This window comes from Rhagoletis pomonella, unplaced genomic scaffold (assembly GCF_013731165.1).
Source record: "Rhagoletis pomonella isolate Grant_MI unplaced genomic scaffold, Rhpom_1.0 Rhpom_scaffold_00006, whole genome shotgun sequence".
Lineage (NCBI taxonomy): Eukaryota > Metazoa > Arthropoda > Insecta > Diptera > Tephritidae > Rhagoletis > Rhagoletis pomonella.
In genome coordinates this window covers 57188896-57209486 of record NW_023458560.1, presented here as the reverse complement: position 1 = coordinate 57209486, position 20591 = coordinate 57188896, and the positions used below count along the sequence as shown (strand labels likewise).

The window sequence follows — 20591 nt, the reverse complement described above, 5'->3', positions numbered from 1 at the left end:
GCCGAAACCGAGGACTTGCCAACCATATTCGCCTAAAATTTTAAATGGCCGCCAAATTTAGAACTACGGTGATTCCCCAAGCTGCTAGTTTTTTTTTTTGAGATAATTTCCGTGTTCGCGATATGCCGGAACACTTTTGTTTTCACAGTCAAATAGAGATGTCTAAAAAACATCGATGCATCGAATATATTGATTTTATGCTTCGATGCATAGACATTTTTCTAATCGATGCATAAGTGGTTGAAGTATCGATATGTCGATGTTTCTTCCTGATCCACATCGCTACCATTAGTACACAGAGATAATCTGCCTTTCCTGAGAGAAAAAAATTCACCCGAAAATTTGTCATCCGCCCATAACCATGGAAACCACAAGTGAAAAGTAAACCCGTTCGGGGAAAATGAATCTCAAAGCCTGATTACAGCAAATTAACGTCACTTAACGGAACGTAGAACTTAGAGAATCAAAATGAAACAGATTTCGACGTGCCATTCAGTTAAGGCCCGTCCACATAGAACTTTGGCGTTGCGTTGGCGTTGGCGTCGCTTCAACAGCTGACTATGAATACATGAATTCAAATGCAGCCGTCCACATAGCCAAAATTCGACAACGCTCACGCCAACACAAAGCAAAAAGATGGCCAACTCTCAACTTTTCGCGTGCGTCGCTCGTCAGCTGTTGTGAATAAATAAAATTATGTGAAATATTTTTCCTTTTTAATCAAGTGCGGGCAAGAAATATCGTTTTTAATGCAATTATTGATATGAAATATTAATTTATCTGTCGTTAATATGTTAATTTAGTGGCCCAAGGATTCGCTGCCAAGCGTTCATTGTAGCAAGCATACTTTTAACGTGCGTTCTGTCAAACCAACGCCAACGCCAAAGCCAACGCGAAAGTTCTATGTGGACCGGCCTTTACGTTAAGTTTCCGATGTTCAATTATAAGGAACACCCATTTAACAGAATTTTCTCTCAATTCGTCGGCCATGGTTTTTTTTGAAGTTTGCCAATTGTTCAAAGTTGTTGTTTGAGATTGAAAATGAGAATGTGTGTGAGAGTTTGTGTGTAAAATTTTAAAATTAAATTGCTTGCAAACGTCAAGAATTTGAAAAATTTCTCAGCGGTTCTACCTTCCTATTTTTTTTTATCATAATACCAGCCAGGGATGGAATTTAAAAATTTCAAAATGTGCCTAATGGTCTTCATTACACTAAAGCACTTTTATGAAGGATTCCTTAGATATTTACATAAATTCATAGCAAATTACATAGAATTCCGATTACGGAGGGGAAATACACCGAAATATAGCTATTCTGACATCTTTACACACATATGTATGTACCTATATGCGAACTAATGGCAGTGAGACATTTTACTTCATAATTTAATAAACACAGTACATGTACACAAATCGGCATTTCAAACTTTGCACAAAAATTATACAAATTCTGCAGGTTTTCGCAACCACAAACTTTCAATTCAGAATTTTTGGGGAGATTCCAAGTTTTCGATTTTATGCATTTTTTCCATATAAAGTGTGTTTGAAAATTTTTTAAATGGGTGAAAATGACACCGTCAGAAAAAAATATCAAAAATCAACGGGATACTACAGAAACGTGCACTTTTATTTAATGGATTATAAGATTGCAAAATTAGAAACTTTCTAAAATTCTGAATTAAAAGCTTGTTTTTGTGAAAATTTACTTTTCGTACTGCGTATTCACAATAGAATTCAGCGTTTTGTAAATATTTTCACGGCCCTTATTTTAATTTTTTTAGCGCTTAATTTTCACATTTTGTAATTTTTTAATCTATAATGTGATATGTGACTTTTTGTTATTTATTGGCATTTTATGCTAAATTTCTATGTATGTTTTATGATTGTGCAAAAACAGGATGAATTGTGCCAAAAGTGCCTTTGAGCATGAAAGTGCCAAAAATGGTACCATTGTGCCTACTTTTCCATCACTGATACCAGCCCCACACTCTAGCAAAGAAAAAAACGAAACGCACGAAAAAAATTACACAAATATGCATGATTCTACTTATAACTACAGGTTGTAGCAATCGTACAAAAACAACATTTACCGTTGGTATGAACTCCTTGTGTCAACAACAGCTTCTTTGTCTCTTCATATTCGTATGTATATTTATACCCTGCATACTAGGATTTCAGAGTATTCTGAAAGGTTCCACAATTTTTTTAAGAATTTTCTTTAAGAAATCGTACAGAAATATCTTTACTAGTTCTTGTCAACGGTTTCATATGCTTTTCTTTAAAGATTCCTAAAAAAATCGTAAGATATTTCCGATACTCTTAAAGATTTCGGGAGCATTTGTTTGCAGGGTATATATTTACGTATATGTGTATGCATAGGCGGATATGTAAACACAGCAAAACAGGCGATAATTTGACACAAGCGTGCTCATAAGAAGAAGCATGGCTCCTATCGCTATCACCTGTAGTTGATACGCCTTGCTGAAGATGGCACAACGCAGAAACCGGTTTATCTATAAACTAAATTTGACAAGGGAGGACGGAAATTCGTTCCAAAATATGTACATCAAATCAAACACCCACCCTGTCAGAAACCAAAACCACCAAAAAGGAAATGAGAATAACTTTTATCCGTAGACTTGGTTTCTATGCGTTTATTTGATTAATACAATATTTAACTAACATATATTTTTATTTTATTTATTTTTTTTTTTATGCAGCTAGATATACTTTAAAGTATTTTCCTTTATATTAAATACACATACGAGTAGATAAGGTTCGCTTAAAAATCTCTGCATTTATGCATATATATGCAAATATATATTTTCAATTTACATATGTATATATTTTTTTTATTTTTTTTTTTATTAACTTTATGCCTGTAGTAACAATTGCTCTTAGAATTTGTTAATGCATCTCGCAGCAAAAGATGTATGTATGTGCATACATATATAAGTACATAAGTCAGTTTACGCATTTCAAGTACATGCATACGTATGTACATACATACAGATAGCGTTGATATAAATTTTTAGTATTACATAAATATGGTCCTTGAAATGTGGAAAGCTGTAACTAACAAAAAATCCAAATTTTTTGACTTAATTGATGCATTTCAACGAATTACAAGTCCCCACATCGTTTTATATATAAAAAAAAAAATGTTAGTTACGGCTTTTTGCATTTCAGCTGGTGACGATATGTAGACCAAAATAATAGCAAGCAGTAATAGTATAATCAGATATTTTTTTTAATGTAACACGAGCACATCAAACTCGTCTGGAATGGTGCTGTAGTCATCAGCAAATCACAGAAGAATTTATGTGCATTATTGGGTAAAAAAAAGAAAGAAAACAACACATTGATTCATTACTGTAACATAACTACTTTGTTAAGTTAAGATAATTATTTACGATTTAAATGGTAAACATTTTTGCATATTTATGTATATACAAACGAAGTTATTATGTATGTAAACAATTTATGTTCAATTACATTTTTCAGAGGAAATTAGCTATGCGATTGGTTGGGAGACTTGAAACAATTGAGAAACAGATTTCAATTTAAAACATTTTAGCTTAATTCTGGAACATGAAACGTATAATTTTTTATAGTATAACCAATTCTTTCGCTAAATCGCTCCACAAAGCAATACACGATTTTTTCTAATTCATCATAAACACTTTAATAAAATAATGCATGTTGTTGTTGTAGCAGCATACAAGTTCCCCAAAGGGTTTTTGGAGAGTGTTGCTGGAGTGACAGTCCTTGGCCAGATATAAATCTGGGTCGTTCCGGTTACGTAGACCCGACTGTCGTGGGAATGCATAACCACGTTTCGTTGTATTTTATGCGGCAAACACAAGTGAAAAACAATCGCTGTACATATGTATATCATCTTTTCGCAACCTTTTGACCAATCACACAGCCCCTCAAAATTCAATCCCAACTAACTAAACAAACTAAAACTTAATAAAAACTGCATTGCTATACGGAATCGAGCACACTTAATTGTTAATTGAAAACGAAGTAAAACAAATGGAAATGAACTGCAATCGGTATTTAACAATATCGCTTTTAAGGCAAAACAATGAAATAGTACTAATTTCAGTGGTGTTTGCGCGTAAATGCGAAAGCTTTATGCTTGTTTCGCATCAGCCAGCGCACAAAGCCAACAAACAACGCATCAGCAATGTATTGGACACAACCCTCGCATATGAAAACTTATAACTAAGTATAAGTTGCATTATTGCTCGATTACAGTAACCTCAATGGGCGGTATAAATTTCCATACATGCTCCTGTTGTTCATGATAGCTGGACGTGCTGCCTACGATGTCGCTAATTTGCAAAGCGGGTGCGCTGCAATCTAGCGCTTGGGCAATGCCACCAGCTGGTTGTCCTACTTTGGGTTGTGGCTTCGAGCAGCATTGTATGCTTGCTTTAAAGCGTCCAGGCGTAAAGAAAATCAATGTGCATTCGTGTTGAATTTGTGCGTGTTTTTGGAGAAGCGGTATTGAAACTCTGCGTGGCATAGGGAGAGATTATACATGTATATGCACATTTACATATTGAAAGCTTGTCGAGCTGTCTTACCTATTCGGACCGGATATGGCAACGCGTGTATCTAAATTATAATTTTCCATGCCATTCAGGTAGTCTTGATAGAATTTAATGGTGAGCACGAGATTACGCAACGGTTGCGCCGACTGATTGGAAACACTTACATTGAGCACAGCGCTTTGGCCAGCAGCGCATACGATTTCCGATTGTGGTTGGACGGGAGTATTTTGAAAGGAGACCGCTAATGAGTTGATGAAATGGAAAGAAAAATAAACAATTTTTTACAAAGACCAACTATTTTTTTTTTACAATAAATTTAAACTTACTCCACTGCAGCGGCGATACGGTTGTCAAATCAATCATTGCAGGTGTGAGTACGATGCCGTGCAACGACGCTATACCCTGTATATCGGTGCCGGTGAGCAGCCAACTTATTTTAACGCGCTCTGCTATGTGCTCCGAACATAGTTTACTAATACTGTCGCTAAACGAGAGCAATTGTGTGCGGTAACAAAGGTCTGGAGAATAAATACCAGATTTGTTTTCTAGTTGAAACATTAATTTGGCTAAAACGACAGTTAAAGTTGCAATTACTTCTTGTAAAATTCAATACCTTTTTCCATATTCTCGGCGTACTCTGCTTCGCGCGCGGCTACCACCTGCTCGAGTGAGCAACGATCGACTGGTATGGGCACCCGGCAACTCTCTTTGGCCTCGATCAGTATACTTTTATTGTTAGTATAGTTGAGTGACATTTCTTGAGCAGTTAAATTGGATACATCTAACACCAAATAAAATTGCGAGGGACTACAAAGATTACAATAGAATTTTTTTTATCATACGCAATATATTTTTGTTCAAAGGGAATGCGCGATAAGGCCGATTACGAACACACGCAGTAGATTTCGTTAATCGTACTCACATTTCTGCAGGCAACACATCCCAGCTCGTTATCTGTGCACTTGGCAGCAGCTCCAGATTAAAAGATATTGCACATTGACGGCAGTAGCCCTCCTGCATGCCCTCGCCACCCGAATATTTTATCCGAAACTGCGCTTCAACATGCTGCCCGTAGCCTTGAGCACCTTGTGCACCAGCCGCTGGCAAGCTAAGCGCCGCTAATGAAGGCGTGCCACCCGTTGTGGTGCCACCTGATGTTGATGAACGAAAACTCAAATTATTAGGATCATTACGTCTACTGTATGCCGATTGTTGTTGTAGTTGTTGATTAGGCGAACCAACGCGCGACGGCAAACTTGCGTGACCTGATGATGAGAGCGTTGAGTACTGCAAAGAATGTGGACCACCACTAATGGTAGCAGCACCAGCATAATCTGCTTGCAATGCAGCCGTTACTGTACTGTTAGAATGCACCGAACCAGCACGCTGACTAACTATAGGACATACAAATTCAGCTTCGCCATAAATATGCACCATAAAATCAATTGAGCTGTTGGGTTGAATTGGAAGTTTCAACTATAGAAAAAAATATATATATATATGTAAGTAACTATTTCATCGACATAGAGTTTCGTAATTAAAGACATTCATTTACCTGCAACTCTTTTTCATCGATTTTGAAGATTTTTTTTTGCACCTCCTGTTCTACATTCGAGCTAAAACTTAACTCCAAATGTTCCACTGGCAGTGGGCTCTCATTGGTGATGGTTATGATGCAAGATGATGATTCGCCATTGTATAGTGTTAAGCTGGCAGATGTAATGACAATGTCCGAGCTAGCCAGCTGACTAAAGGTTGCCGTTTGGGGCAACGACGTCTTGACAGAAATGCGTGGTAGCGCTGGTATCACATCTATTAAGTAGTTGGGTGGAAATTTGCGACCGCGCATATTTTTCAAACGACAATTGGATTTGACTCCGAGCGCATGTGTGCTGTATCCTTGCACCTCCAATTGTCCCACCTCGATAGGTGTGCCGTGCAAAGTGACAGTTGTTGGGACGTGTGGTTGCAAAATTACGGTTTGTGGCAGCGACTCAAATACGATCCCATTGGTAAGTAGACGCATGTCGCTGACAGTCAACTCGAATGGTAGAGGATTGCGTAGGCGTAAAGTTACTTCACTCAGATTGTTTTGTACCCAGAAGAAGGCTGAGCGTGTATTTCTGCCTTAATAAACATGAAAATAAAATTAAATACCGATACTTACCAATTTTATTCTTTTCTCGTTTCTTTTCACGCCTATCTATTGAGTTCAGGTGTATCGGCGTGAATAGGAAAGGTCCACTGTCTGCTTTCACGATTTTGATTCTCTGCGGACGTAAATGCGCCGGCAAATCCCGAACAACCAGGTCCATGCAATACGGCAAATCCGTTAGATTTGCTGGCGGTATAACAGTGCCGTTTTCTAGCACCAAAGGCACTGGTGAACCTTCACATTGCGCACTTAAATTTTGTAATTGCACACACATATCACTCTGCTCCGTTGGTGTCATGTGCGCCCATTGCGTTTGTAACAAAAAAGTCATGTGCCGCGTGGCCAACGCTGATTGCCCCAAACGTCGAGCTGCTGCGATAACACCTTGCAACAGATCTATTTGTAGCGCTGGCCAACCTGCAGCATTATCGATCACCTCCATGGGGTCAAGGGCAAGTAAGTAACCGGAAAAACTTTCCAACATTAGACGGTATGTCTGCGACCAATCGGGATTCGGGTTGCCTTGTTGTACATATTTGAGCGCTGCTAGACGCTGAAAGAAGGCAGCCTTGCGTCGATAGCCGATTTGGTGATATAGATCGGTAATCACTTCGAAGCGCTTCACACGATCGGGTTCGCTCATGCGTACATTTAGGTAGAGTATATTTTGCAAAAACATGGCAACATCTAGCGGCCGATTTTGTTCTATACAAATTCGAGCTGCCTTAAACGCCGCCTCCGTCTCTATGACTGCGGCATGTCCGTATTTACTATAATTAATAATTGCACGTCTATAGCAGCCAGGCAGTTCATCTGGCTTCAATATGTTGCCCGGTAATTCCGTTGTACGAGTGCCATGCTGTGCTACCGATATGGTCGACGTAGAAGATGATGTCGGCGTACCGGATGTCGATGAATTCGTTAGAATGGAAGATACTGAAGAACACGATGAGGATGCGGATGTCATCTGTACTGTTGGAGTGCCGGCGTGAGCATCAGCGTACGAGTTATGTTGTTGCTCGGGCGTATTCACTTTTACAGTCATATCACTAGCCCGCCATTTTTCCGGCGTGGCACGCAAAGGCGAAGCGCCTAAGAGAGAAATTATTTTTAAATTGCGAAAAGTTTAAAGGAGTTTGAATTTATACCATCCTGCAGAGAAGAGTTCCGATGAAGTGGCTCATTTTCTCGCAAATGTGGATACAGGAGTATCGCCGATGCTGAACACAATCCTTCTTCGCAAGCAGCTACCCACAACGCATCACCAATGGCACGCAAAGTTTCGCAAGCACTATGATAAAGGCTTAATGCATCCTCTACGAGTCCAGCTTGCAGCGATAAGTCAGCCAAATTTTTGGTAACTCTGCCGACACAGCGTTTACGATTGCTGCGCGATTCCATGTCGATTCCGACAAAGTCTCGCTTCTCTTTTGGTGCAAGCAATAAGCTTACTTTTTCTACCTTTTCCCGCGATCTATCTAAACGTTTCGCTTCCAGAACCCAAAAAAGTGCATGTACGAACTCAGCAATATGCGGCTCTAAATCGCCACAAGAATCCTGTTCACGGTAGAAAAACGCTTGCGCCTTAAAATTCGATGGCGTCGTATATTCATCTTGCAATCGCATGCAATGTTTATCTACATTACAGTTGACATTGACGTTATCATTGACTCGTGGAGCGGTAGTATCTTCACCTTGGTGGTCTTCACCAGCTGAATTCACTTTATCAACATGGTTGGCTGGCGATGGTCCAAAGAATATTGCACGTGAGTCATACAGTGTACCACTGTAGCGGACTTTCAACGATTCATGTTGTCTACAAAGCTCATTTAACTCAGTTTGGCTTTCGAATTTACCAATAGTTATTAAACCTATAAGACGACGATGAGTTTGGAAATCGCCCCAGTCGTTGTTCTCTACGGGATGATCGTGTATGTAGCGAACCCAAATATCACGGGTAGCGCCTGTGGAGTCTGCAAAAAATGTGAAACAAAATTACGCTACTTCCTTTGCTGTGCACACTACTCACCATTAATTTTTACATTGCTGACGCGGCGCACCTTATCAAACGCTTTCTGAAGCGAACGTGGCTTAGATGGTCCTACGCCACGCAGCAGCACCAACAAAGAACCATGATGTAGCACATTTTGCTCGTAGTCTGGCCGGGACATAATGGTTTCGCCAGCCTCATGCGACAATATTAGACCGACATTCGCCCGCATTTATCCTTTATTTATTGGAGTTCTTTGCGCAACCGAAAACATTTGTATGACGTGGTCATGTGGTGGAAGAGGTGCGGAACTGATGGATTATGCACGTATATGACAGTAACTACAGTATTTAAACCACATTTACTGCAAATAAAACTTTTATATGTGGAGTTTTTTAAAAGAAGAAATGATTGCCACTTTTCACTCGATCAAAGTGCCTACTCTTCCATCAAACGCACACATGCACCTACGCCCCTCCGACACTTTCACTTAAACGGAATAATGTTTTCCAAGAGTGCTACAGATATTTGAAGTATCCAACTTAAACTTTACACTTAATAAGGTAAAGTGTGATGTTTTAATCAATTAATCAAACACCAAATTAATGCTAAAATGTTGATTTATCTAAAATTACTATTTATTGAGCCAATCAGTATTTTTCTTATCCGCTGCGAATAAACGTCAAATATTTGTTGTTGTTGCGAACTGTCAAAAACACTTGGAAAATTCATTGGAAGGCGGTACCAGAATTCATTGGAATGCACAACCGGAAGTACAGGGTAATAAACACGCGTTCTCACCCTATACTACCGGTAGTACACACAAAATCACGAGAGCATTATGTTGTTATTTTTTCATTTTCTCATTTTGAATGCAATCTTACGATTTAAAAATCAAATTCTAAAGAATGCTATTTCCAAATAAATCTTTTTATAATCGCCAATTCCATGTGAATAAATTGTTCTCATAACTTAACATGCAAAACAAAAACAAATTGGGAAAAATTATTTTTGCTTTGCTTTATAATTTTTGGGAATATTTGTTCACATGAAATTCGTGATTCGTGATGAAATTCGTGAAAATTTACTTTTAAATTTCTGATCAGATTTTGCAAAAAATTAGGCTTTGTGGTTAGCGTATCACCATTAACTTCAACAAATTTTAAATTTAAAACTACCAATGTATGCAAAAAACTTGAATTCGGCTTGCGCATACCGCCCCTCCTATAAGCAATTAGCATAAGTATAATTTTGATTCATCCGTTCTGAAGTCTACTTTCGTCAACCCCATTTTGGAGATTATGCATTAATTTTCAGATTCATCATATTCGACATCTTTGAGTGGACTGATGAAATCTTCTGCTTAAAAAAAAAAATATTACTGCTCGTGATCAGGTAGCATGAATTTAATGAAATGTCATAATTTTATTAAAAGTCAAATGGTTAACAACAACAACGAATGTCATTAAATGAAACTACCTTCTTTTTTGTATCATGCCCCATTCCATGTAACTGTAAATGTAATCCCATTTCCAATTAATTAAAACGAAAAACGCAAAACTGAAACTGAAAAATTTTTCGCCAAATAAAAATAAAAATAGATATATTACTGCCATTTTGCAAAACAACGTTGTAAAAATGAGCTGGAGAACGCGAAGGTGCCGTGTGCAAAATTGCATCAACGAAAATAGCGACACTATTTATATTAATCAAAATTTAGCGAAACTATTAAAGTTAAGTAATGACGCTTGCATTGAACTGTATAGGCTTAATGCATGAACCAATTAGAACAGATCTGACCGGTTGAGTAGCAGCCATTTGTAATAGCAATTGAGAAAAAAGTGTGTGACGTTCGTAATTTTGAAGTTTGCTATTTCTGTTTTGCTTCTTTCTTTATGTGTATTTTGTCGGTGGTTTATTTCAGTGAATTTTAAGTGATTTTTTGTGCAAATGTAATTAAAATTAAGTGCGCGGTGATTGGATGCAAAAACACGTACAAAAATAATAAACTGGTTTGCACAAACATGTGCACAACATTGCTGGCATTTTTTCTTTATGCTTCGTCTTCATATTCTTTGTTTACTTTTCTCAGAAAATAACATGGCGCCGAAATTACAAACGTCAGCCAGAAAATTACTTTTTTCTTTTGCTTCATCTTGTCAGATCTTGTGTAGTTGGATCATGGGCTTAATGTATGCATGAGTGAAAACTATCGATAGTGCTTACAAAACCATCGATGCTTTCGATATTCAAAAACCATCGATGCTTTCGATAGTCAAAAACCATCGATACTAATTGCAATTGTCTATCAATTTTTCTTATTTCGTTTTTGCCTTTTTATCTTGGGACTTGGGACGTGAAATAAACAATTTCCATTTTATCAATAAAACTATGAATTTATTGCCCAAATCACACGAGGAGTTCGCCCAGCCGGAATACTGGAACTCTTTCTTCACGAAACGTGGCGAGAAGGCTTTCGAATGGTTAGTTTACGTGAGCAACATTACTCTCTACTTCGCATTAACTATTATCACTTTTAATTTCTCACCTTAAGGTATGGCGAATACTTGGAATTGTGTGAGCATATACACAAATATGTAAAAAATACAGACCAAATACTAATGCTTGGTTGTGGTAATTCACAACTTAGCATGGACATGTACGACTCAGGTTTTAGGTAAGTGACCGACAAGTAAAAATGCTAAAAATTCGACCCTTCTGCTTTTACTTTCAGAAATATCACCAACATCGATATATCAACGGTGGCTATACGTAAAATGCTGGAGCTGAATGAACGAAAACGTGTGAACATGAAATTCTTGCAAATGGACGCTACACAAATGACCTTTGAGGATGAGTGCTTTTCTGTGGCGTTGGATAAAGGTACATTAGACGCGCTCTTTGTCGATGATACATCCGAAGTACAGGCCACAGTGGAGCGTTATTTCAATGAAATTAAGCGCACGATGCGGTAAGAATCCGTAACATTTTCATTAAAAACAACGAGTTCAAACTGATTTGTTTTTCTAGTAATGGTGGACGCTACTTGTGCATAACACTGTTACAAGAACACATATTACGTTACATTTTAAATTACTTTCCGCGTAATGGTTTTATGTTGCGCATAGTGCATTGTGCAGACGCAGACCGCGCTAATCAGGAAAAGAGTGGCGACAATCCAGAAGTTATGGCAATGCCAGTTTTTCTTGTTGTTGCTACCAAATTTAAGGCCTTACCAATACCGGTGTGTTTTGCCTTACTCTTTATGTTGTTTTCTTAAATAATAAAATGAATTTTTGAAGATCCTAGAATTTAGCTTGGGTAAGGACAAAATGCAACGTTTATCAAACGCTGAAGAACTTACAAATGCAGTTGCTGCTGTGCAAAAAGCGGCGCTAATTTGTAATGGACTCGCACGTACAAATATTGCTGGTTAGTAAAAAGTGTTTGTCAGTTGTGAATATATGTATGTATGTAGCTAAAACTTCTGCTGGTTTGTAGGTCACAACGAGGTTGTGATGGACTTATGCCAACCGGGCGAATCAAATCCCCGCTACACAGTACATGTACTAGACCAACCACCGGCAAGGGGGTTGGGTAAATTTGCTGCCTTTATAGTACCTCAGGGCAGGTAAATAAAAATAACTTCCCACTTAATTTTATACATAAGTATATGTACATACAGCACATTTGCTGCAAACTCGATAAAAACGGCATTAAATTTTGAACTTACATATCGAGCCCTAACCGCCAAAATAACGTAAGCGACATTTTTTTCAAAATTTTCTTTTTGATGCAGAAATGCATCTAGATGCTCTAGGAATATTTCTGCATCAAAAATAAAATTTTGAAAAAAAATGTCGCTTACGTTATTTTGGCGGTTAGGGCTCGATATGTACAAATACTCCCATAGTAAAAAATGAACGCATATATATTGTTCTACTGCTTATCGGTAGAGCTATGAAATTTTTACACAACATAGAAGAAAAAGTAACGGTTAAGTCTGCCTACTTAACACGATTTTGGATTATGGCACTCTTGCAGCAAATGTGGAATATGTGCATACATATGTATGTGCACTGCGGGCGTTTCCTTATTTATGTATCGTAATGTATTTTTAATGTGTCATGCACATACTTACAGAGAAATCGAATGGCTTTTTGCTACACCTCAGGGACGTAAAAAATTACAAAAATCAGCGAAATTTCAACGCTTAGCTGTTGTAGCACTTCATCGCGATCAGGAATATAGCTCATTGGATAGTGTTAAAGGTGAATTGGCGGACAGCATTAAGTGCCTTGCTCCTTTGGGCCTAACGGAACAGGTGGAATATAAATATTCAGTAAAACAATTGAATGTAAACTTATGCATCTGAATTTCAGATACCTTTCCTTTCGCTGGGTGCCGATGTTGGCAAGCGTGAAACCTTAGTAAGCGGGTTTTCGAAAATATCTGGCGAATTCCGCATTGAAGAAGTGGAGGGAAATGATGGCAAAGTATTTCGGCGTTTGATTTTCTTGAGTAATCAATTTGTAGTACAATCGGAAGCGTTAGTGAAAACAAGTATTTTTTAAAAAATTTTAAGCAAGAGTTCTTTCACTTACAATTTCCTCTATTTTTGCAGTAAAATTGAAAGGGAAAAAGGAACGCAAGAAAATTGACTTTGGTTACTTGGCCTGCCAACATCATTTATATATGTCCGCAGGTGTGCAGTTGGTCACAGGCTTGAAAAACAACGCCAATGAGTTTAGAGATGTCGTAGTGGTGGGTTTGGGCGGTGGTGGACTTTGCAGTTTTTTACATGCGGCAGTACCGTAAGTTTGAGTTTATTTTATATACTGATTAATATTTTTTCTATACTAATAAATTTTTAGCAATGTACGCCTTACTGCCGTGGAAATAGATCCCATTATGCTGGAAGTTGCTGAGCAATATTTCGAGTTAAAACAAGATAATCGCTTTCATGTCGTTATCGATGATGGTTTATCCTTTTTAGAAGTTTGCAAAAATGAAGGTATTAATTTTTTCTTAACAGGAACAACTCAGCAATGTTGTTTAATTAAATATTTTTTTTTTAGAAATCAAATTCAACGCAGTGTTATTTGACGTTGACAACAAGGATCTTTCACTCGGCTTGAGTTGTCCACCAAAAAGTTTTCTGGAACCCGCTGTACTTGACAACATTAAGTGTATTATTGGCGAAAAGGGCATTTTCATATTGAACTTAGTGTGTCGTGATGACGCGCTACGGGACGAAGCCTTACAGCAAGTGCGTGCCGCCTTTAAAGCCGTCTGCTGTTACAAACTTGATGAGGACATTAATGAAGTTATTTATTGTTCGAATAACGAAAAGTACAAAAGCATAGCAGAGTGGAAGAGGGAATTAGGAGCGGCTGCGCGACGTTTGAACAGTACGGCGAAAGAACAAAAACTTAACAGCGAAGATATGTTGGAAGTTACAGAATTCTTAAATGATTTAAAGATTTAAATTAATTTAATAAAGCTAAATGTACTTTTCAATTTGCAATTTTGTCTTATATATGTGAGTCAATTAGTTGGATTATTTACCTTATTATCCGAAATAATTTTTCGCATATTCGCTTGATCACAGGAGTGTCCTTCAAAATTAGGGAATCCAGATGAAACCTATAGTCTTCTGCTTTCGAGAGAACGATATTTTGTTCTTTGCACATTTGAGAAACAACAGATGGAGAGGGACTTCATTTGAATTGGTGTCCCTTGCAATAAGAAGCGACTCACATATTTTGAATTCAGTTACTGCCAGTCACTCAAAAATATAAAATGTTTTGTTAATATTCTCAAAGTCTCATGTTAATAATTACATTTCTTTTTAATAAAAATTTGGTTCATAGTGCAACAAAAAGCATAAAAACCAATATTCTAAAATTTGTATAAAAACTAGGAAAATTCGATAAATTAATTTTAACGAAAATTTTCAACTTTTTGATCAGATTTCCTTAAAAAGATTTCGAGTATGCCGTTTTGTAGCCCATTTAGATAGTTTCTATAAATTATTTTAAACTTTTGAAATTTTTTTGTGAACGGTCTGGCGCATTTTCTTCCATTCAATGTGTGGTTGAATTTATTTTTGTATGACAGAAAGTGGGCCAGAACGTAACCACCGAGTTTTCCTAGTATTTTTACAAAGTTTATGGTTTTTATTGTACTGTGAACTAAATTTTTATAAAAAAAAAATTATTTAAATAATTTTTTTTTTTATAGTAGCCATTTCGATTGGAAGCAACTGTATAAAATATTAATTTTTTAAACAGTAACCTCAAATTATCGCGCACAAGCTCACTGCAACGCCGATTCACTGCAGTAACGAAATCTATGCCACTTTTGAATAATGCATCGCTTTTTTGTACATATTCCCTCTCTCTCTTTTAACTTAAAAACTGCCTCAAGTTGATATTAGCTGCGAAATGTTATATAGCGTTTATTCACTGCTCTATGCGTAATATATATATGTGTGTAAACGCCCTCAAAGGCAACTTTCATATTAACTTTCTTATATAAATGAGTGTTAGCTTCAATTTAAAATTTAAACTCCTTATACTTCTTTGTTGTTTTACTGGTTGTATCTGCTTGCTGTCGTTTACGTTTTGACTTCTGGCGTGCCACATGTTCTGCCAACATATCGGAGAGATCCTCCTTCTGCAGATGACTTTGTTGTTCTCGCATTTGCTGCTCGTAGCGTTGTGCCATTGCGTCATTATCCAAATCCAATTCAGATGGATCTAATGCCAATTCGACGGTACCCTCACGATCTACTGTAACAGCAGCACGTGTTGGGGGTTTGCTAACGCCACTTATATCGTATACGTGTGTTGAGCCCATCATAGAAGCACCAACACGGTCAGTGCGTTTTTCGGGTAGTACTTGATATAAAACAGGTGTGTCGTTGCTGAAATGAAAGTTATTGATAGTAATTATTTTCAGTGCAAATAATATTTTTTCTTTAACATATACAACTTACTCCTCGATTTCGGCCTCAATTTTCTTTTTGCGCAACTCAATCGTTTCAGGCGTCTCCATACCAGCTGGTACACTTGTTAGACCAGATGGTGTTACCAGACCTTCTGCTGGTGTCACAAGTCCACTCTCGTCTGGTTGGTTAGCCAGATCTTCACCATCTTCCTCTTCTTCTTCAGAAGATTCTTCGGACTCAGACTCCAGCTCACCCCATTGATTACGTTCAATATCGCCTTCATCAATGCCGCTCTGTAACAAAGAAAATCCTCGATAAATATGTAGTTATTCAAGAAATACAATTACTTACATCTAAATCCATTATGTTGGTGCCAAATACATCACCGTACAGTGGCTTGCCAGTTTCATCTACAGGCGGTTTGCCCCAGCCACCAGCATGATAGCCAAACGAAGTGCCGTCAGGAATCGGTGCATTCAAACCGGGTATTTTCAAATTTGGATATGATGGCGGCGGCCCATAACGTTGTTGTGCAATAAGCCATGGTGGTGGAATTTTATGCGAATTTGGTCCCACCGGCATACCCAGTGCAATGCGTAGTTCTTCTGACAAATCACCTGGTTTCTTCTCTCTCAAACGCGTCTCGTATTCCTTACCTTCGTAGTAAAGGTCACCGTGTATAGTCATACGCGGCTTTGTTTGCCACTTGAAGAAGGCGTCATGCAATTTTTGGTAATCAATATCGATTTTACCCATTTTAGGACGTACACGCTCGCGCATTTTTGATTTGAGCGATTTGGCGTCATCCTTTTCCTGCAAAGATTCGCGCATTTCCATGATACCCGTTTTCTTGATAAATGCTGGCAAATCGAATGGTGGTTTTTCAATACCGCGCTTGCCCTGTAAATATTTGCGCTTAAAACACCAGTGACGTGGCACTTGCACAGTGTTGCGGTAGGCTTTCAATTGCACAAGTAATTTCGGATCTCGAGCGGTGACATCGTGCATTTCCACAACATCAGGACGTGAGACCAATTGCTTCAACTCGGCGACACTGAGGCGTGTAAGTTTTTTGAGTTTTCGTTTCGACAATTTTTCTTTGTCCTCTTTGGGTTCCTAAATAACAGTGAAAAAAATATGTATATTTATTAATGAAGTCACAAAGTAACGTTTAAGATACAGTACCTCATTCTCCTCATCATCGTCGTCGTCTTGCATCTTATCGACTGGTTTCTTTGGAGCTGCTGCTCCTTCATTTTCAGTAGCGGTTTTGTCTTTTTCAAGCGGTTTTGGTTTATTTTCTAGTTTAAAAATTTCGAAAACTCTGTAAAACTGCCGGTACATTGGGGCTAAGTCAGCGATTGTTATGCGTTCCGGAACATATTCGATAGTCACATCATCATCAGTTTCTACAGATTTTCCTTTCTTTTCTGCTTTGCTTTCTTTACTCTTTTCCTTTTCCTTTTCCTTTGATTTTTCTCTTTCCCTATCCTTGTTCCTGCTTTTTCTGTCCCTGCTGTCCCTATTTCTGTCTCTCCTGTCTTTCTCTTTATCCCTTGTATTCTTTCCGTCTCCTTCATCTCCAGAATCCCTTTCATTTGTTGCCTTTTTCGCCTCAGTAGTTTTGTGTTCTTGTTCTACTTTATTTTCATCTTCTTCAGCGTGTTCATTTTCCCCATCATCAAGTGCTCCATTTGTTCTCTCCAGTTCTCGTTGCTGTCTTAACTTACGATTCTGCTTCTTCCTACGCTTTTTCTTCTTATTTTTCTCTGCACGACTTGGCTTGGCCGCTTTTCCACCTACTCCACCGTTCATTTGAGTCTCGGCCTCGTCATCAGAATCGTCGCCTGCGTCACCATAATCATTGCTAATAACACCACCGCCAGCTGCAATACCTTGGTTTATGTCACTTGAAGTGAAGTCTTCCGAATTTATATGGAATTCTGCTGCGCGTTGATCTTTTAATGCCAAAACATCTTCTAAAGCCTTCGGTAGCACCACTTCGGTTGGCTTCTTGATCTTATCTTCGCCGTCATCGTTTTCATCAGATTCACTGCCATCGCCAGGACTCTCGGGTGCAGCAGAGGTGCCTCCAGTGGCATTGCCGCCATTACCACCCACAGGTTTTTCTAAAGGCGTCGACATAAGTGGCATGGGGCGGGAGCCTTGTTCAACGCCGGGTACCTCTACACGCGGGGGCGGCGGCCCTTGATTCCATGGTTGAGGTGGAGGTATTTGTTGATGTGTTGGTGGTGGTCTCTGTTGTGGCGGCATTGATGTCATTGGTGGCATCTGATGAGGCGACATTTGCTGTTGTGGCATCTGCTGGGGTGGTGGTTGAAGTGTGTGTTGCGGCGGCAACTGCTGTGTTGGTGACTGCATTTGTTGTTGTGGTGGCTGCAAATGTTGTTGAGGTGGAGGCTGCATATGTTGTTGAGGTGGTGGCTGTCTATGTTGTTGAGGCGGTTGCATTTGTTGTGGTGGCGGTTGCATTTGCTGTGGTGGTGGCTGCATATGTTGTTGAGGTTGCATTTGTTGTGGTGGCGGCTGCATTTGTTGTGGTGGCGGCTGCATTTGCTGTGGTGGTGGCTGCATATGTTGTTGAGGGGGTTGCATTTGCTGTGGTGGTGGCTGCATATGTTGTTGAGGGGGTTGCATTTGTTGGGGTCCCTGCATATGTTGTTGGGGCGGTTGCATTTGTTGGGGAGGTGGCGGCATTTGTTGCAATTGTTGGTGTGGATTCATACTCAGCCCGGGTGGAAACATTGGCGGAGCCGGTGGTCCCGGTAACAAACCAGGTGGTGGCCGCATGCCAAGCAATGGTGGTGGCGGACCGCCCTGCATGGGCCCCGCGCTAGGTGGCATAGGCATTTGTGGAGGCTGAAAAAGTATAATATAAAAAATATTTGTTCTATTTAATATATTCGCATTTTAATAAATACTTGATCACCCATTTTTAACAACGTTTTTCTTTAACTTTTCCGTATTTTTCAACAATCACGGCAAAATTTTCACAAATTTTTAGACAGAGATGACAAAATTGTTGCAAATGATGAATGTTGCCATATAATTCAAGAAAATTGTTTATCGATAACAGTAAAATATTGCTCAGTTCATAAAGATGCGTGCAATAGTTGTGTTTGCTTGCCCATTTGCAGTTAAATCCAGAAAGTTTTAACGATTTTTCATGTTTTGGCGTTTTCGTGCGCAAAAACTTGCAAAGTTTTTGAGAGAGCGAAAAATGACAGTTTAAGTTGCAAGTTTTTACTGGATAAATTTTTACTTGTAAGAATTTGCAAGTACGAAAAACAGCTAATTGCATGTTGCCTGATGCAATTTAAAGTAATAAAGAACCTGTGTATTTTTTTTTTTTGTTTATTTAGCTCTAAATGCTACTCTAAATGTACATTTATCCATACAAAATTCGTCACCTAAATGCAACTCCATTTTTGCATTAAGAATCTAAATGCTAAAAGCAACCCTGTGATCTTCCAAAATTTCCACGATTCGAACATGGTTTAATGAGAAAAAGTGGCAACATTGCTTTTTCGCGTATACAGTGGCTAGCTGCGTTTCAGTGATCGCCGATCGAGATTTCATTTATTATTTTACATTATTTGGATAAAGAAAAGTTACGCCAATTCAACATCGATGTGATGCTGATAGAAATCTGGATCAATTTGTGATCAAATCTGTTTGTTTTGTTTCCTAATTAAGTGAGGAAATTTTAATTGACAGCACCGACAAATGAATATATACACAAACAAATGTTCGGTTATGGTTAAAACAATTCAAGTTTTTGTATTGAATTTTTTGTTTAAAATGTATTTTTTCCTTTTCAGTAGGGTTTTTTGCACATTATCTTCTGCGTGAGAATTGATCGTAATAGATACGGATCTGAATAAGCGACTGGAACACGGCTGTTTGTCAAAAGCATACGATTTCGAACTCCCGTAAATGTACATTTGCTAAATGCTATAGCATGAACGCTCTTCGAAAACATATGTTCGAAAGTGCTAAATGTTGTATTTTAAATGCAGCAAAAACGCTGCATAATGCAGATTCTTAATGCAAAAATGGAGTTGCATTTAGTTGCATTTAGGTGACGAATTTTGTATGGATAAATGTACATTTAGAGTAGCATTTAGAGCTAAATGCGCTAAATGTGCTTTTACGCGTAAGCAAAAACAGCCCATTAGCCATCTTTTCGCTTCCCGTTGCAGCTTCAACGATCTATGTGGCATGCTTTGTGGATTTTCATACAATTCATCTTACCTGTCAAAGCGAATCTGTCACGTAAAGCAAAGCAAAAGTTTTATGTGACATCAGCTTAAGAATATGCTTCGAATAAACAAGCAATTTATCAGATGTTCATGAAACTTGCAAATTATTACGGGATTTGCGTTCGTGTACTTATTTGGATATTTTATCTATGAGAGCAAACTCTCAGAAATTAAGTTACTGGAGAGATGCTGGCAAGTTACTGGCTAATTTGTAAACAAACACAATTAATCCCATCGAGTAGAAAGGCATACGTTTCGTCGGCAAAACATTAGGTTTGTTCCACACGATCCCACGGGAGCCCAAAACAGTCCAGAAAGCGTTCCTCACGCTAGAAAAATGGGTAACATAGGGTAAGAACATAGTGGAGCGGCGAGCAAAGAGCATTGAGCAAAGCGTCGATTTCAAATGCATATGTTTCAATGGGAAAGCGCATAGTGAAGAGCAAAGCGTAGATACACGTTTGTAATTGAAGCTTTGCTCGCCGCTCCACTATGTTTTGACCCATAGAGCGAATACGTGCCACTTTTTGTATCGCAAATGTCGTCTTCTTCGTGCCCGAAACAGCCCGGACATTTTTCCGGGCACAAATGTGCAAATTCAAATTGCCATAACAGCTGTTGTTTGTTTATATCCGAAAGCTAATTCTGT

General features: G+C 38.4%; 3 protein-coding genes across 4 annotated transcripts; 1 reads left to right on the top strand and 2 right to left on the bottom strand.

Annotated features, from left to right (window-relative positions):
- Nucleotides 1-2721: 2721 nt before the first annotated feature.
- Nucleotides 2722-9521, bottom strand: LOC118741003 (protein brunelleschi). Of its 2 annotated transcripts, none has more exons than XM_036472785.1 (9): nucleotides 8747-9521; nucleotides 7866-8690; nucleotides 6730-7809; nucleotides 6118-6671; nucleotides 5485-6038; nucleotides 5176-5369; nucleotides 4889-5107; nucleotides 4596-4803; nucleotides 2722-4523 (listed from the first exon to the last, which is right to left on the bottom strand). In XM_036472785.1, the coding sequence occupies exons 1-9, from the start codon at nucleotides 8937-8939 to the stop codon at nucleotides 4247-4249; spliced, it is 4104 nt and encodes a 1367-aa protein (XP_036328678.1). In that variant the 5' UTR covers nucleotides 8940-9521; the 3' UTR covers nucleotides 2722-4246. The 2 variants fall into 2 exon arrangements, with proteins under 2 accessions (XP_036328678.1, XP_036328679.1); XM_036472786.1 differs by having other exon boundaries at nucleotides 4889-5080; nucleotides 8747-9520.
- A 1464-nt stretch (nucleotides 9522-10985) lies between these two features.
- On the top strand, nucleotides 10986-14234 carry LOC118741002 (eEF1A lysine and N-terminal methyltransferase homolog). The gene is made up of 11 exons (XM_036472784.1): nucleotides 10986-11190; nucleotides 11262-11384; nucleotides 11442-11678; nucleotides 11738-11951; nucleotides 12010-12139; nucleotides 12209-12338; nucleotides 12851-13031; nucleotides 13090-13270; nucleotides 13332-13521; nucleotides 13582-13721; nucleotides 13786-14234. Exons 1-11 carry the CDS (start codon nucleotides 11099-11101, stop codon nucleotides 14193-14195), a joined length of 2028 nt encoding a protein of 675 aa, XP_036328677.1. The 5' UTR covers nucleotides 10986-11098; the 3' UTR covers nucleotides 14196-14234.
- A 902-nt stretch (nucleotides 14235-15136) lies between these two features.
- On the bottom strand, nucleotides 15137-18706 carry LOC118741001 (splicing factor 3B subunit 2-like). Its single transcript, XM_036472783.1, has 5 exons — nucleotides 18602-18706; nucleotides 16845-18539; nucleotides 16011-16775; nucleotides 15708-15952; nucleotides 15137-15635 (listed from the first exon to the last, which is right to left on the bottom strand). The coding sequence occupies exons 1-5, from the start codon at nucleotides 18611-18613 to the stop codon at nucleotides 15266-15268; spliced, it is 3087 nt and encodes a 1028-aa protein (XP_036328676.1). The 5' UTR covers nucleotides 18614-18706; the 3' UTR covers nucleotides 15137-15265.
- Between the last annotated feature and the right edge of the window lie 1885 nt (nucleotides 18707-20591).